The 17,264-nt window shown below is 40.9% G+C and overlaps 1 protein-coding gene across 11 annotated transcripts in view; it reads right to left on the bottom strand.

Annotated features, from left to right (window-relative positions):
• The window catches only part of LOC117939147 (dystrophin-like), a 359,537-nt gene that overhangs the window by 198,948 nt on the left and 143,325 nt on the right, over positions 1-17,264 (bottom strand). For all 11 annotated transcript variants that reach the window (XM_034864183.1, XM_034864184.1, XM_034864186.1 and 8 more), the window contains 4 exons: positions 15,620-15,739; positions 4,991-5,092; positions 3,068-3,175; positions 2,788-2,967 (listed from right to left, as the gene is read on the bottom strand). In XM_034864183.1, coding sequence (XP_034720074.1) covers positions 2,788-2,967; positions 3,068-3,175; positions 4,991-5,092; positions 15,620-15,739 — 510 coding nt within the window. The remainder of the gene's footprint in view (positions 1-2,787; positions 2,968-3,067; positions 3,176-4,990; positions 5,093-15,619; positions 15,740-17,264) is intronic.

The raw sequence follows: 17,264 nt of genomic DNA, 5'->3' as shown, positions 1-17,264 counted from the left end.
CTACTTACAGCTGTGGCTTACTCCACATTTGATTCATTTTACATTCACAACATTTTTATTTTTATGTCTAAATGGATATCAAGTTTAAAAATCTAATGTATTATTTCTGTGCCCTGAAATCAGCCTCTCTGGCAGTGTGAAAGGAAATGGTTTGACAGTTTTACAAATATGCTCATTATTATGGAAAAGGATATTATAAAATGTCTCAACATTCCTTTTAAGTCCTAGACTACAGAATGAGCAGCCGGAGAAGGAGCACTTCAGGGCATAATAGTTCCTTTTGCAAACTTAAAATATAAATAATTCCAAGCATTTACTCAATTCTCAGTGTGAAGCTGTCCAAAGAGCTTAAGAATAAAGGTAACGTTACAGTGCAGTGTCTTTATCAGCAAAATTCCAGAACCAAAGAAGCACTTTGTCTTTATCTTTTTACTTGTCAGTGAGCATGTCCGTTTTAAAAACACAGATGTACATCGTAAAGACTAAGAGAAATGTGTTTAGTTGCAGAAGGAGAAGTGAAAATAGAGCAATCAAGCAAAGTGAAGAAGAATGATAATTGAATGGCAGCGCTGATTGTAAGCACCTCCTTCATAAGAGTGTGTGTGTGTGTGTTGCTTGGGGCAGTGCAGGTACGACAGGATTGAGCACATAATTGTCGGCCCTAATTTAATCTCCACTGGCTTGTAACAGAAACCTCTCTAGGTGTTCAATGACATCACTCACAGAGCCGGTACATTTATTTCTCTCTGTCCCTCAGGCCAAACACTCGCAGTTACCAGGACTCTCACAGCAGTGTTCTTCTGGCTGGACAAATGTAACCTAATGTGTGTGTGGGTGCTACAAGGATTTCATTCCGACAGAAAACCAGAGTGAGTTCTTTCTGTGGGGCTATAAACCAAAACAGACCAGTTTTTAAAACTTACTCTCATTTAAGATTAAAAGAAGACAAGCTACGACTTCCATTACCCTGTTTCCGGATCTGCGTGATCGGCTCACAAGTGGCCAGCTCTCGGTATGCGTGTTCCCACTTGGCAGTAGAATGAGCCTTCAAATGCGTCTTGACCTGTGATCGGATCTCACTTCCCTTTGTGTGTGTGTGTGTGTGCGTGTTTGTGCGTTTATACATGTGTCAGACTGGCCTCACCAGACCATAGGCTAAAAGCTAAAGCACAGTTGGTATGGCTAAACTTTACCTTTACCCATTAACTTACTTACAACTAACATGTCCAATTCCCGCTGTTTGTAACCTAAGCTAATCCTTTTCTTCCGGGGAATACCATTTGTGGCAATGGAAGGTTTATAGTCATTTAAATACATTTGCTTATTTTACAGGAATTGTCTCACATTTTGGGGAATATACACTTTTTAGTCAAGAGTTTGATGAGCTCAATAGAGATTGAACCAGGGGTCTATCAGATAGGGATTCAGTTAGTCAGTTTATTAAGTTTAAAAATCTGCTTACCAGCACCTCTAAAGTTCACTATCTGACATTTATATCGCATGTGTTTAATCTGTACAAAAACGACAAGCTGCTGTTTTATGGAAACTTCGCTGGAACTATTTCTTGGCTGGACACAGTGTCCTCTGGTTCCATGGAAACCTCGTATTGATGGCCAGTGTTGGGCAAGTTAATTAAAAAATGAAATGACTTATAACATATTCCTTATTTAATCAAAGTGTAGGCTTTCTAGAAATGTTAGTGTTGTTAATAATGTTACATTCCATTCTGTGAGAAGTTTGAAAAGCCATTCTTATCCATTTTATTTGTATGCTAGATCAAAACTCTGTTTTCCTATCTGTGTGTAGAGAACTTGGGACAATCCTTCCTCCCATCCTAACTCTCTAATCTTACTCCACCTCAACTAAATGGATGGATATCCCTGTGTGTCTCATTAAACCTTCAGAACATTGTGAATTGAAACCTGGTTCATGTTGCTTTGTTCAAGCCAGTAGATGATAGGATTCAAACCACAAATCTATCCTGATCTGATTGTGTCACAAAAATTAGCGAGCCAGCTAGGAAGACACAAAATGCAACTATGTAGGACAACTAAGAGTCCTGAACCATCCCTTGGTTCTGCTGCTATCGACCTAGACTGCCAGGGGACTTCCCATGATGCACTGAGCACCTCTCTCCTCCTCCTTCTCTCCATCTGTATGCAACCCCTTTCCATTAATGCATGTTACTAACTCAACTTCTTCCCTTTCCCAGAGTCTTGTGCTCTCTCGCCCCTCTCCTCTCTCCTCCTATTGCTTCCTGCAGGTGTTTCTGGCTCTGGATCTGTGGTTGGAGTCACCTGCTGCCTCCATGTTCCTGCTCGACACCCTCTGCTACAGTTCTCCATCTCTCTCTCTCTCTCTCTCTCTTTCTCTCTGTTGCTGTCTGTCTCTTTCTCTCACCCCCACCCTGAGCCATGGTTTTGCTCGAGGTTTCTGCTTCTTAAAGGAAGTTTTTCCTTGCCTCTGTTGCCTAGTGCTTGCTCTTGGTGAATTGTTGGGTTTCTGTAAATAACATCACAGAGAACGGTCTAGACCTGCTCTTTTATGAAAAGAGATTTGGCGCTATATCAATAAAATTGGATTGAAGTGAACTTGGGGTTGCATTTTTCCGCATGTGGTAGACGCTAACCATCTACCCCAACCTCACCTCACAGCACCAACTTAGCATAAAAGACCAGTCTGTTCATATAATAATGTAACTCTACACCAATTATAATACACCAAAACAAATCCTTAGCAACCTGGTATATAAAGGTTGTAAAACCCATGTGAGTATGTGTTGCGTACCAGGGAGCTGCTCATCTCCAGACTCTGGACCAGACGGTCCCAGCGCTGGGCGAAGCTGTCCAGTCTGGCCTCCAGTTTGCTGGCCACCTCTTTGTTCTTGACAGTGGACAGCAGGTCCTGACTCATGGAGCATAACTTGTCCATGGTGGGACGCTTCACCTCCAGGTCTGCCTTTACCGTCTGGTCGAACATTCATACATACACACACACACAAACAACATAGATTTAGGAGGACTTCGACGTAGGTTACGTATATTCCTGTTGTTACAGGGAGACTCACAGCAAGACGGTGGAGGCAGGCCACCATCTCTGCCTGGTCCTTCAGGTTGGAGGTCTTTATGGAGCGAACCAGCTCCTCCTTCTGAGTCAGCCACGAGTCAAATAAACACTGAGGAGAGGAGGATAAAGAAGCACAGAGGAAGGAAAGAGGAGGAGAGAGGAGGATAGATGAGCGGATAATTAACGAGGCGAAGAAACAAGAGGAAGGAGAAGAAGTGAGGAGAAGAATAGAGTAGTTGAGTGGAAAGGAGAAGAAAGAAAAGATGAGAGGGAAAGAGGAAAAAAGAAGAGGAAGATAAAGGAGAGGAGAGGTAATAAGAAGAAATAATGAAAGAATAATGAAGAAGAAAAAGAAAATAAAAGGGAAGTAGATGACAGAAAAGAGGAGAAGGAGAGAAAAGGATATAAAAGAAGAGGAGACAAGAGGAGAGATAAGGAGGTGAAACAAGAGGAAAGAAGAGAAAAGAAGCAGAGAGGAGAAATCCAAAGAGATTGGTAGAATGCAGAAACAAGAAGGAAAGATGAATAGATGAAAGGCAGAAGGGAAGAGAAGGGGATCAAGGAGACAGGAAGAGAGGGAGCAGGAGGAGGAAGACATGTTATCATGTGGGAGGTGGTGCACTTGAGGCCATCGCCTCCTGTGGGGAGGAACAGCTCTTGACTGCACCATCCTCCTCAGGCCTATTGTATTTTTCTTTCTCTCACTCTGCCCAAAACCACAAGGTGATATTTCTGTTATCAGTGCACGGACGGCTCCAACGTCTCCAGAGCCTGGGGTGCTAGTTGAACAAGTGTTAAGCCAGAGATCGGGGAGGAAATTGAATTCAATGTATTTCCTGATATTTTGAATAATTAATCAAATTAAATGTGGTTCTTATGGATGTCTCGATGCCATTGCAGCCAATGTTACCTCATTATGAAACATAGTGGAGAGGTTATTTAATGATGAATATGAACTTATCTGTGTGACAAAGTAATCACACTTCATCAAATGGGCCGCTGAGGCCCCTAGTCACACATTTGCAATGTAAAATTATACAGTTTGCACAGACACTTTAAAATAGCAAGTCCAGTAAACCAAAAATCTAATATACAGTATATTATAGTGTTATTGAATAAAAATATCAGGAATAAAATGTCTGTGTCACTACTTTGTTGTAAAAAAAAATACATTGTGTGTTAAAAAAATAAAGAGTCCCAATGGTCTTTGTGAACTCTCCCCTGACTCTTCCTCCAGTGCCATCATCAGGTCATGTTTTCATTTGTCCAATATGTTCATGACCAAATACTTGCAAATATAATGACTTGCCAATAAGCCTCAGCTATTGTGTTTATTTCTAGTTGATGTGCCAACTTGTACCACATTATCAATGCTTAACGCCTTGTCTGTCAGGCCATTTTTCACCTGTCGTTGACATGCATTATATCTGGATATCTTGTCTGACTGAGGAAAAATGCCACACCACACCATACATCTTGGTGTAGCAGGTGTAAATGTAATACATACAGCATGTTAGCAACTAACATTTGGTGATTAGCACTAAACATAAAAGTACAGCTAAGGCTGATGGGATTGTTACAAATAAGTCAATACAATGTGGAATATGAAGTATATTTTTTACACATGTAGTGCAAAGGTGTTTTTTTTTGGAAGGACAGACAGACAGGACTGTCTGTCTGACTTTGACAAATCAAGTTAAACATTTTGGAACATAATTCCCTTTTTTATTATCCTTTCATGAATATGAAGTATGTTTCAGCTTTACATTTTTCTTAAAGCTTGCCAAATGGAGGAGTAGACACGATCTGGATGATCTTATCTCATTATACATGAAGGAAATATGACTGTAATACTGCCTCAGTTCCTCAAACACACACAAACACACACACACACACACACACACACACACGCACACGCTCATACCTGTTCATTAGTGAAGTGCTGCCATTTCAGTAAAATCTCCTGAAGTAGAATCCAGCGTTCTTCTGTCCATCTACAAATGGCAGCCCAGCGGTCACCTAGCACCTGCACACACACACACACACACACACACACACACACACACACACACACATACACAGTAGGAGAAAAAAATGTTTTTTCTATTGCCAAAATGCATTGGTCAAAACTGAATATTGTCAAAACCATTCACACTGTCAGCAAAACAGCGGTCTGCGTGGAACTGTTCATTATTTTTTATTGCTTTCACATCAAATGCATTCAATGTTTACATTTTCCAGAATTCATGAACACTTTTTTCATTCATACTCCTCCACTTACAAAATACTGTATCTGCATCACATTTTTGAAATGGTAACAAAACGTATAAACACATACAAAACAGAATGATTGGAAAATGTAATTTGGTGCATTTCTGCAGCAACCATATTGAACTATAGAGAAAATCTTGATCAATAAAACAAAGTTATAATTCCAAAAAGCTGATTTCAGCTGAAACAAAAGACATGACATGTGATGAGAAATTGTGTCCCTCATTATTTGGTCATCTTTGAGCCCCCCTTTCTTAAGTATTCTAAATTAACTTAACATGTAAATGCGCTGTATTTATATAGCGCTTTTCTAGTCCTAACGACTACTCAAAGCACTTTTTACATCATACAGGAACCATTCACCATTCACACACATCCATACACTGCGGCCGAGGCTGCCCTTAGAGGTGCCACCTGCTCACCAGATAAACACTCACACACATTCACACTCCAATGGAGCAGCATCGGGTGCAACTCGGGGTTCAGTGTCCTGCCCAAGGACACTTCGACATGAGACTGCAGGGCCAGGGATTGAACCACCAACCTTCCAATTGGCAGGACACCACTCTAACACTGAGCCACAGCCACCCCCAGTAAAGTACATAAAAAAAAGAGCATGGACCCACAACAAATGAATAATCATCCAAGACATAAGCCTACTTAGCCTACGTCTTCAGGAAAAGTGGCGGGTTCTTCTTATAAAAAAAGTAACTTCTCTGCTTTCTGACATGAAAGAAAGTTGCTCGTTACGACAGTAGCAACCAACGGCACTGGACTGGGAGAATGGCAGCTGGCAACACTGGACTGTGATTGGACAAGAGGGAAGTGACGCAGTCGGAAACGGGTTAGAGATGGACGAAGGTGGGGGTGGGAGTTATGAAACTGTTTAATGGTATAGAGTAAGAAGAATTAAATGCAGAAATAGCAGAAATTATGAAATGCAGCAGAAAGAAGTAGAGATGAGTTTAAGGTGATTGTCTACTTGTACAAGAAGGAGCTTTGTTTGGCTTCGGAATCCAATGAGGTTAACTGAAGCCATTGGTAAGGGAAAGAGTGCTAAGATATTGAAAAATGGATTAATGTTAATTATATGTAAGGATGGAGAACAACAAGGGAAAGCAAGACAGATGAATATAGTAGATAAGATAGTAGGAAAGTTGGTCCGGGGGAGTTGTGACAAGGATTCCAGTAAGATTATCAGCTCATGATGTCAAAGAAGATGTACAACTGCAAAAAATAAGTGAGGTCAAGCGTCTGTATGTGCAAATCTTTGATAAAGAAAAGGCCACCGGATAAGGTATTCATTGGAAATATGTGCTAAGATGAGAGGCCATATGTCCCCCAACCCCTAAGATGCTTTAAGTGTTAGAGATTTGGACATATGGCAGCGGTGTGAAGGGAAGGCAGATATATGATAGATGTGGTGGAGAACATGAATGACGGGGGAAAGGCTGTAGTGATGCAATTGTGGAGGGGAACATAGTTCGGCGTACCATGGATGCGAGGCTAGAAAGAAAGCAAAAGAGGTGCAGCAGGTCAGGGTTACCCAGGGAATAAGGCAAAACGAAAATAAGAAGAAAAATGCTGGAAAGTGTAATAGTTGCGATAAGTTGAAAGAGGAAACTGATTGTGAGTAAAAGCAATTTTATTCTGTTTATGGCAGAGATAATAAAATGCTTAGCACAGAAAAAAAAAAAACTGAATGGATGAAAATAATGGTCAAATCAGCTGATATGAACCTTGATGTGACAGCGCTGCACAAGGAAAAAGTTAGTGAGAAATTCTTAAGTGTCTCAGGCCTGGGCTGAATCTTCTTAATGGTGTTAATTGTACTTCAGTGTAATGCGAGTTCATAGGGAATCTAGCTCAAACATTCCAAAAAGTTCATAGTTCAGATACTATTTCAGAGGAGGCAGGCAGTGTAGAAACAGAACCCTAATGAAGAACCCCACAATAGTAGAGAAAGCAGAAGTATCAGGAGATCCATTAGACATGCCTTTTAGTATGTCTGAGCTGAGAAGAGCAATGTTTGGTGCCTGTCAAACCCCTCCTGGGAAAGATGGGGTATGTTAAAAAATGTTGGAACACATAACAGAGAACTCCCTAGCCATAGTGGTAAAACTTTTTAACAGGGTTTGGGATACTGGTCAACTTCCATAAGTGTGGAAACAAGCAATAATTGTTCTTGTTCTAAAACATAACAGTTTTCTTGAAAGTAAAGCTCTTTTTTCTCTAAAATAAAGCTGGTTCCGTAAAGGTTGGAATACAATGAATTCAATGTTGCTTATAATCAGAAATCAGGAAACACATACCAATAAAAAAAGTAGTGATGGCTGTATCATTTGATGTGGAAAAGGCCTATGATTTGCTCTGGAAAGAAGAACTGCTAATTAAGTTAAAATCTTTAGGAATTGGTGGTAGAGCATGTAGTTGGGTTACGGATTTAGAGTAGGTGTACATTAGTATACTTGTTTATGCCATGGAGAATGGTACCCCACAAAGAAGCGTTTGTTGTCCATTGCTTTTCAACATTATGGTAAATTACATTCTCTCTGGTTGATCACGGTGTGGGAAGGTCTTTATATGCAGATGACGGAGCTTTGTGGATAACAGGCTGCAATGTTGCCTTTGTGAATAGGTAAGTTCAAGGTGCAGTGGAGGGATGGACAAGAAGATGGGGAATCAAAATGTCAGTGATTAACCTCTTGAACAAGTAAGAGCAATTAGATTTCTTGGTGTATGGTTTGATAAAAAGCTCACATGGAGAACACATTCAAAGAGCGAGTAGATCACCATATAATGGGCAGGAGACCCGTCTTCGATTATGGTTGCATAGCTTTTACGTCAGCAGCAACATCACATCTCAAGAAGCTGGATGTCTGTAATGGGTCTTTTAAAACATCTCCAGTTTCAGCAATGCAGGTGGAAATGGGAGAGATGCCTTTGAGAATAAGACTGGTCAAGTTAATGAGGAACAACTGGGTTATTCTCAGGGGGCATTATGATTCTTTCTATCAACCTAGGACTTCTTACCAAGCTTAAGGCCTTGTTATCCTTCACAGACTTTGAGAGGGTTATACATGCATTTATTACAACATGCTTTAAATCTTGTATTGCTCTGTGTGTAGGTGTAAGCCAGGCCTCCCTCCCTCCACTACAACTGGTTCAAAAGGCTGCCGCTCGTCTCCTTACTGGGACTTGTAAGCGAGATCCCATCATCCCTTTCCTTGCCTCCCTTCACTGGCTCCCAGTTAATTTTGGGATTGATTTTAAGATTTTATGGTTTGTATTAAACCCCTTCATGGACCAGCTCCAGTCTACATCACTGATCTGTTGAAGCCACATGCTCCTTCAAGGTCATTAAGGTCTGCAAACCGGTCTATTCTTGTTGTCCCTAAAACACGGCTCGAGAGCAGAGGGGATTGGGCTTTCTCAGCCGCAGCCCCTCATGTCAGACTGGCCCCCAGCTTTCCGGTTTTTAAATCGCGACTAAAACACATTTTTATTCCCTGGCTTTTAATTCAGCATGTTGTATGTGTCTGGTGTTTATTCTGTCTATTTATTGTTTCATGTCTATGAACAGCACTTTGGTCAACCTGATTGTTTTTAAATGTGCTTTATAAGTAAAGTTTGATTGATTGAATAATTGATTGATTGATTGATTGATTGATTCACAACCTGCAATGAGCAGAATGCTGGGAACATAATGAGTCACATTTCATGAGTTTTGGATGGATTGGTGATGCTAAAGCAGCTAGCACTGGATAATGTCAACTCCAGTATAGCCCTTCTGTTTCAGTCTCATCCATTTCTCCATGGTTCTGGTCAATATACATCAGGAATTAAAGAATAAATCAGAACATCTTCCTGTATGGTGAATGGTCCAGAATTATGTGGAAAATAATCACTATCTTGCATTAGATCAGGTGTATCATCATTTATCATCAATGCACATAGTGTAACCAGCCAGAAACTGTTGAGCACATTCTAATTCATTGAAAGGAATATAATACCCAGAGGGTTCACCTTTATCAGACACTTCATATGGCAGACCTGCACACCATAAAGAAGAAGAAGAAGAAGAAGAAGAAGAAGAAGAAGAGCGTAGCTTAGGTTAGAGCGAGAATGGCAGATGTGTTGAGTGAGCAACTTCAGTGAGTGTGTGGCCATGCAAGGAGAGTAGACGAAGTCTTTCCATCTATATAATAGACACTATTTCTAAAGCCACTGTTTAAAACAGGGCGGATGGGTACATTTCCGAGACAGGAGTATGAACTTCTTAGCAACCAGCATGGCTAAATGCAAAGCAAAATTTTGATAGCAGCATTTGATAGCTCAAAAGTTCCCGTAGAGAGATAACAAGCGCAGCTGGCCTTCCGTTCTCTTCACCTTCTGGAATGCCGACAATCTTTATGTTGATGCACAGGAATCTCTCACCTGAAAGCTTGGCTCGCAACCGAGGTTTCCATGGCATGGATGCACAGTTTGTGGTCTACAGTTACATTATTGGTGGTTGACAGCTTTGAGAAACTGTGCTCGGACTTATCAAACCACTAGTTTAAAGGCTGCAGAAGTTGTTTGACATTTTCAGCCAGTTAAGTGGGAGCTCTCATCATCATCCTTCCTCTCGGCAAGCGGCATGTATGAAGTTTTCTTGTTCCTCAATCCTGGCTAGCTGTATATAGTTAGCCGTAGAATCGGTCCTTTTCCACCTCTGGCAGCTTTACCAAACATGCTACAATTCCAAATAACAATTCATGAAATTCCCTGACCGAATAACAGACCACTTTTCAGCAACTGCAAAGAGTCTGGCGTTCAAATCAATAAAACTTTTTGCACCACAAGGACCTCAGAAAACACATCTACTCTGTCGGCATCTCACTAAATTCCCCTGTTGTTTTGACTGTTTTGACAGTGCTTCCACACTGCGACTTGTTTGCTACATTTAGAATTCATTCATTCATAAAATCATTTGGTCTACTGACTTATAACCCTCTTACAGAAATGGCTCAACCAGGGTTATACCCAGGTCAACTGTGTGTTTAAATGTGTAAACCCTTCTTAATGTATTTGGCTTTGAGACCCCAGTCGCCAGGTAGGTTGAATCAGGGTAGGACTAGGGTCCATTTCAGTGTGAATTGCATACGACCTGGGTCACTACCAGGGGTGTCGGGACAAGTTACACTGCTGGATGGAAATGACAGTGGGGCCAGTTGTCACCGGTTGGTCGCCACAAACTTTGAAAATACAACTACCTACATTTTGTCTCGCTGTGCTTAACGCTGGGTTTTCACAATAGACTGTATGAAACTAAGATTTTCCCACGCAGCTTCAACAACAGCAGAGTGGACCAGTTTAATTCCTTTCCGAACAGTCAGTGAGTACCAGGAATTCTCTTGGCACTGCCAGACACCTGTCTGCAGACTGCAGTGTTGTGTGGCTGCTGTGTAGTGCGAATCTCTCTTGTCTTTTTTTAATTTTTTTTTTTTTTTTACTTAGGAAGCCAAAAGCAAAACCCAACTTTACTTTTAATGAAAACAGGATGCACTCCCCTCGTCCTAAAATAATACAAAATCAATACTAGAGTAACCTCCTTGTCCAGCTGCTGCAGCAAAATATGCAGAGGACAAATCAGTCTGCACATAATCATCTGGTACGTGTCTAGTGGTTATTTATTTGTGACTTAGAACGTAATCACTGCAAAACAAACACAAAACTAGAATTACAAGCAGTTCTGACAGGGTACAAGCCTTCTGGCAGCAGTTGCCCCCAACGCAAGTCGCCCCTGACAACCAGGGGAGCGTGCGAAAGCGTGACCCAAAGCGTGACCCAAAGCGTGACCCAAAGTAGGACCCAAAGCGTAACAGTGGGGAGGCAAATGTCAGTAAATATCAAGAGGTGTGAGCCACAAGGTCTGTGGGACGTTGCTGTTGCAAATATTCCATTAACATTGTTCGAGTAAAGGGCCAAAACTGGTATACGTTGACTATAGTTCCCCCTAACGGTCGATCTTTGACAAATTTGGTACTGCCTCAGGGCATCATGCCGAACATGCACAACAAGTTTTATGTTGATAGCATTTACTGTGGCAGAGATATTGCAACTGCAATTTACCATTGAAATGCATTGAGTTATTTGCCAAAAAACATAAACGTTTATTATAGCGCCCCCTAATGGCCAATGATTCACTTGGATTTGGATTCACTAATCCACCTGGTGACCTGGGTTCGCAAAGCCGAGTAAATCGAGGAGGGTTAACCCATTCTATCATAGTCCTAACCTGGGTATAACCCTGGTTGAGCCATTGAGGCAAAAACTGAAAGTTCCTTTTTTTGTGCTATTTCAGTTGCCGTTTCAGTGCATCCCTTAAAAGAAAATTCCATAACATTTTACCTCAAAATGTGGCCTACTTTATACTTATAACGTCCGGAAATTTCAAAGAGAGACTTAGACTTCTCTTTATTAATCCTTTTGCCATAAAAAGACATAAAAAGACATTTACCATAAATTATCAGTCAAGTGTCAGTGTCGAGTCAAGTATTCAAGGGTCCAGGTATTTATGTGAGTCCTGGTGTGTGTGTATGTATTGTCCTCTCTGCCCTATTTCCTCCCCCCCGAGTGAGGAGTTGTAGAGTCTGATGGCATGAGGGACAAAGGAGTCCTTGAGTCTGCTGGTCCGACACTTAAGAAGGACCAGCCTTCCACTGAACAGGCTCCTCTGGGAGCTGATGACGGTGTGCAGGGGTTGGCTGGCATTGTCAATAATGTCCAGCAGTTAGTCCAGTGTCCTCCTCTCTGCCACCGTCACCAGTGAGTCCAGCTTTGTGAGAGGCTATCACCACATAAATTACGATATTTTTCAAAGTGAAATATGGTAAATAGACTGCAGTGATAGCACTTTTCAACCTTAACAGACAAAGTGCCTTATAATTTGCCTCTCATTCACCCATTTAAACACAAAGGGAGAGAAGCTGCTATAAAGTCAGTGGAATCTTAATTTCAACATTAAATATTCAATTAGCTCTATCCTGTCACACACACACACACACACACACACACACACACACACACACAGAGCGAGAGAGAAGCTGTCAGCTGTAAAAGTTTTTTTCTCCATTGTATTGGCATATTGGCAGCTGGCTGTTAGCTGAGTAAAATGGGAGAGACACTCTTCTGTTCCATTTAACTGGCGGAGACAAAACCCACTGTGTGTCCGATGAACAAAGTCATCAGTGTGACAGAAAGAAGAGAAGGCAGTGAGGGAGGAGAGGAAATGAACAGACAATGAGACGCAGAAAAGCAAAAGACTAGACAAGCGAGCGGGTAAAGACAGACTTGGAGAGAGAGGCTCAGCAGGTTAATCTTAAAATGAATGGCCTGTAATTAATCAAGAGACAGTTCAACAGCGGGGGAAAAGAGGGAAGGCACTTCTATTTGCATTTTTTATTGTACACTCCGACACACACTGTTCTCTCTCATCTATTTATCACTCTTGTATTTAATAAACCGCAATGCAGGAAAAACGCCAGCAAACCTCCGGAAAGTCAAGCACGAAGTTGCATTAGGTTTATAATGCTGTTAATGATGTTGTGTAATTATACTTTGCATGCAGCACAACCAACGTGTATTCTGCACTAAAATGGTGCACTGAAAGGTGCTGAAAAGGTTTCCCACCATAGTCAGAAAACACGGGGGGGCACTTTTTTACTCTCACTATGACTCTAGAGTGGTCATTCGCTTCTCCCTTGCACTATCACCCACCCACCCACACACACACACACACACACACACACACACCAGGCCACTTACATTATTTGCACTATAAAGACTGTATATATTGTTGTTATATATTATTATTTATTTTTGCTGTAGTGCTTAACAAGCATTATTTAATTATGTCAAGCCCCTGAGAGGCAATAAATATCAAAAGTTGTTATTTGTATGGATCCACTAGACATTATATCTGCATACATGGCATTTGATTGTAGGTTAGTCTCACAGCAACATTAAAAGAGTTCAGATTTGTGTACAGTTTTTGTTAATAATGTATTGTAATGTCCATTTCATTCTAATATTCAGATTTATCATAAATAATTGAACATGCACATGTATTTTATGTTCTGTAAAAGAGGTGGAGGTGGGGTTTAAGCATTTCAAAATGTACTTGAAAGCAACGCATTAATTACTTTCTGAAGTAACTAGTTACTTTTATAATTGGCAACTGAGTATCTAATTTAGTTACTTTTTGGAAGAAGTAACTATTAACTGTAACTTTTTACTTTTTAATAGTAGGGGATTTGATTTTGATTTGATTGGTGACAGTAATGTTATTAGTGTTGTAAATTAGCAGTAGACTTAAAGGTCTCATGCTCTTTAGATGCTTTTATATAGACCTTAGTGGTCCCCTAATACTGTATCTGAAGTCTCCTTTATATAGACCTTAGTGGTCCCCTAATACTGTAGCTGAAGTCTCTTTATATAGACCTTAGTGGTCCCCTAATACTGTATCTGAAGTCTCTTTATATAGACCTTAGTGGTCCCCTAATACTGTATCTGAAGTCTCTTTTATATAGACCTTAGTGGTCCCCTAATACTGTATCTGAAGTCTCTTTTATATAGACCTTAGTGGTCCCCTAATACTGTATCTGAAGTCTCTTTTATATAGACCTTAGTGGTCCCCTAATACTGTATCTGAAGTCTCTTTATATAGACCTTAGTGGTCCCCTAATACTGTATCTGAAGTCTCTTTTATATAGACCTTAGTGGTCCCCTAATACTGTATCTGAAGTCTCTTTTATATAGACCTTAGTTGTCCCCTAATACTGTATCTGAAGTCTCTTTTATATAGACCTTAGTAGTCCCCAAATTCTGTATCTGAAGTCTCTTTTATATAGACCTTAGTGGTCCACTAATACGGTATCTGAAGTCTCTTTTATATAGACCTTAGTGGTCCCCTAATACTGTATCTGAAGTATCTTTTATATAGACCTTAGTGGTCCCCTAATACTGTATCGGAAGTTACTTTTATATAGACCTTAGTGGTCCCCTAATACTGTATCGGAAGTTACTTTTATATAGACCTTAGTGGTCCCCTAATACTGTATCAGAAGTCTCTTTCCCAAGGGGGGGCAAGGTGGAGGCTGGGGGTGTGGCCTTGACCAACTGCCACTTTGCTTGTTGGAAAGCCATGATGTATCTCTCTCATTGGTGGGAAGGCAGAGCAGAGAAAAGGGAGGTAACCTTGCTCATAAGGAGCAATATTCCAAATCGGCCGATCTGAGTTTTTATTTTCTCAAAGGCAGAGCAGGATACGCAGGGCTCGGTTTACACCTATCTCCATTTCTAGCCACTGGGGGACCATAGACAGACTGGGGGAACTCCTATTAATATTAAAAAAAAACTCATTAATTATTTTCACCTTTAATTAACCCAACCCAGCATTGTTAGGAGGACAAAGACTGTGTCTTCCCGGTTCAGTTCTGAGATTTTCGCGCATTGCACAGCGCTGTGAAGGAATAATCTCCGAGATTAAGATTTGTTCTGCCTCTGTTTAGAAGTGGTGAATGTAGGCAACAGCTCACAGACACTTTATACGATTTAGTGTCTGGCTTTTGTTTGATAGCATATTTAGTGTTGGAAAATCTATTTTTATTGAGTTTAATCTTAGCGAAATAACAGACACTGAAAATCCAGTGTTACGTTGCGCCTTTTCCCCCCAAAACATATTCCACAAAAGTGTTGCAATGTTCCTTTCAGCTATCCGTTCATGCTCCAGGAAAGTGAAGAAAAGTTAGTTTTGGATATCCTGCGATCCTGTAACACTGGAGTCACAGGCAGTAAACCCCAGCTTCATTGTTTGGGAGTTAACAAGGGGAACTAAGGCCCACACATCAGACACTAAGACACTAAGTGGAGAATTAGCCACACAAACAGGCAGCAAAGTCTGGCTCCTGACTGGAGTCTGTGTGATGATAACTTATAGAGTAAACAAAATTAGCAGAAAGCTGCAACACATACCGAACAAGCACATATTGGTGGCAAGATCTAATTACTGCGCAAAACCAAGGACAAAACTCTCTCCCATTCAATCTATTTCCCTGAGAAACAACAACAGGATATGCTGAGCCCACTGAGAGGGAGACAGAGAATGTTTTTTAATAAAGAGATGCAAATTAGCCCACAAGGTATTTCTCTTCCTACAAAATGTTCACAATGCTCTGTGTGATCGGCAAATTGTGTGCGTCTTTAACAATTTTCAGTTGGTGACAATGTGTGTCCTTACCTGAAGTTTGCTCTCCAAAACAGCAGTGGCACTGTCTCCGCTGGTCTCATCCACCACTACCACCATGTGGGTCAGAGAGTTCACCCTCACCTGCTCCAGCTCCAGGTCCTCTTGGAGGAGCTGCAACACAGGAACACACCCACAGTTTCAATGACGGTGACTTAATGAGAAAATGTGTCTGGCAGCAAGACCACAGGACTTCATAAAGAGCAATGTTTCAACTAAATTCCCTAATCAGATCAGTTATCACTATGGACAGAAAGTTTATTTTTGTGGCAGATATGTAGGCTGAATTCGAACGTTAAAATGTTCAACTCATTTGGGACATCTGAGACTATTGAGATTTTTGACATATTTCATACTTTTTATATGTCGACCTTTTATCCCATTTTAAGACTGTTTTCAAGTTTGACAATCCTGCCCATCTTTAACCCTTTAATAATACTTTTTTTTTTTTATAATACATTTTAAATAAAGTGCCTTTCATGACACCCATGGTCACTTCACAAACAAACAGTAATCATGTTGTTAAAATTATAGTCAGTATAAAAGTGAATTAAACAAAAAAACATCTCCTCTTTAACCCCTTTACTATATATAACTTCATTCTCAAGCTTAAAGATCCAGTTCTTCAAAAGACAAACACACTATATGTTCAACTGAGCTTTCCAGATGAATTTATCACTTGCACTGGACATTTAAAATCCTTTAATTGCTTCAACTTAATCTTCTTTTGTCACTTATTTCTAAAGAAAAACTTGAAATTCCATGCTTTTACATACTCTGAAATACAGTCCATTCATCTATCTATCCCCACATTCCTCCCTAGGCAACGTACTACACGTTAAATTATATTTCAGAATATCAAATCAGTGAGTACCCCAGCCCTGACAAATGTGTTAGCCACCCACTTGACAACAAAAACAGCCCTGACCACAGTGGAGGCCAGGTCAGCCCACTACAGCACTGCTTTTCCTTTAGGCGTAAACTTTGTTGCCCCCTTAAAACCCATACTGTCTCCTTCACCTGTCCAGCTCCTTGGTACACCTCTGAACTTTGCTACATAAAAGCCTCTGGTAGCAGACTGGAGAGACTTTATACAAGAAGTGACCTCACTGTCCACTTGGAGGCCTACAAAGAATATGTGAGTTCCTACAAAGAAGATCTTTCCAAGCCCAAGACAAATTATTACATCACCCTCATCGGCAACCGGCAAAACCACTCCAGAATGCTGTTTTCCACTATTAACCGCCTGCTACGCCCCATTGACACCCACCAACCTGCCGGTGAACCTGATTGTTGCACCAAGTTCCTGGACTTCTTTGAGGCAAGTGGATTAAATCCATCAACAACTCCTGGTGTGTGCCCCATCCACTTCTAATTTCAATCCACAGCAAGACATTGCTCACTCCCCTGCTCATCTGCCTCTGCGCAGTCTGTCTGTCCTGTGTCCAATCATGGTAGATGTCATCTACTGCTCCTTGAAATCTGGCGTAGTACCAACCTCAGTCACCCCAATCCTCAAGAAGCCAGGTTTGGATCCGGAGGATGCTAACAACTACGAGCCAATCTCCAGCCTTCAATTCTTAAGTCATATTTGGAATAAAGCAGTTTCCCCCCAAGTCCCTCAACATATGTCCAACTA

This window comes from Etheostoma cragini, chromosome 24 (assembly GCF_013103735.1).
Source record: "Etheostoma cragini isolate CJK2018 chromosome 24, CSU_Ecrag_1.0, whole genome shotgun sequence".
NCBI lineage: Eukaryota > Metazoa > Chordata > Actinopteri > Perciformes > Percidae > Etheostoma > Etheostoma cragini.
This window is presented reverse-complemented; position numbering and strand designations above follow the sequence as displayed.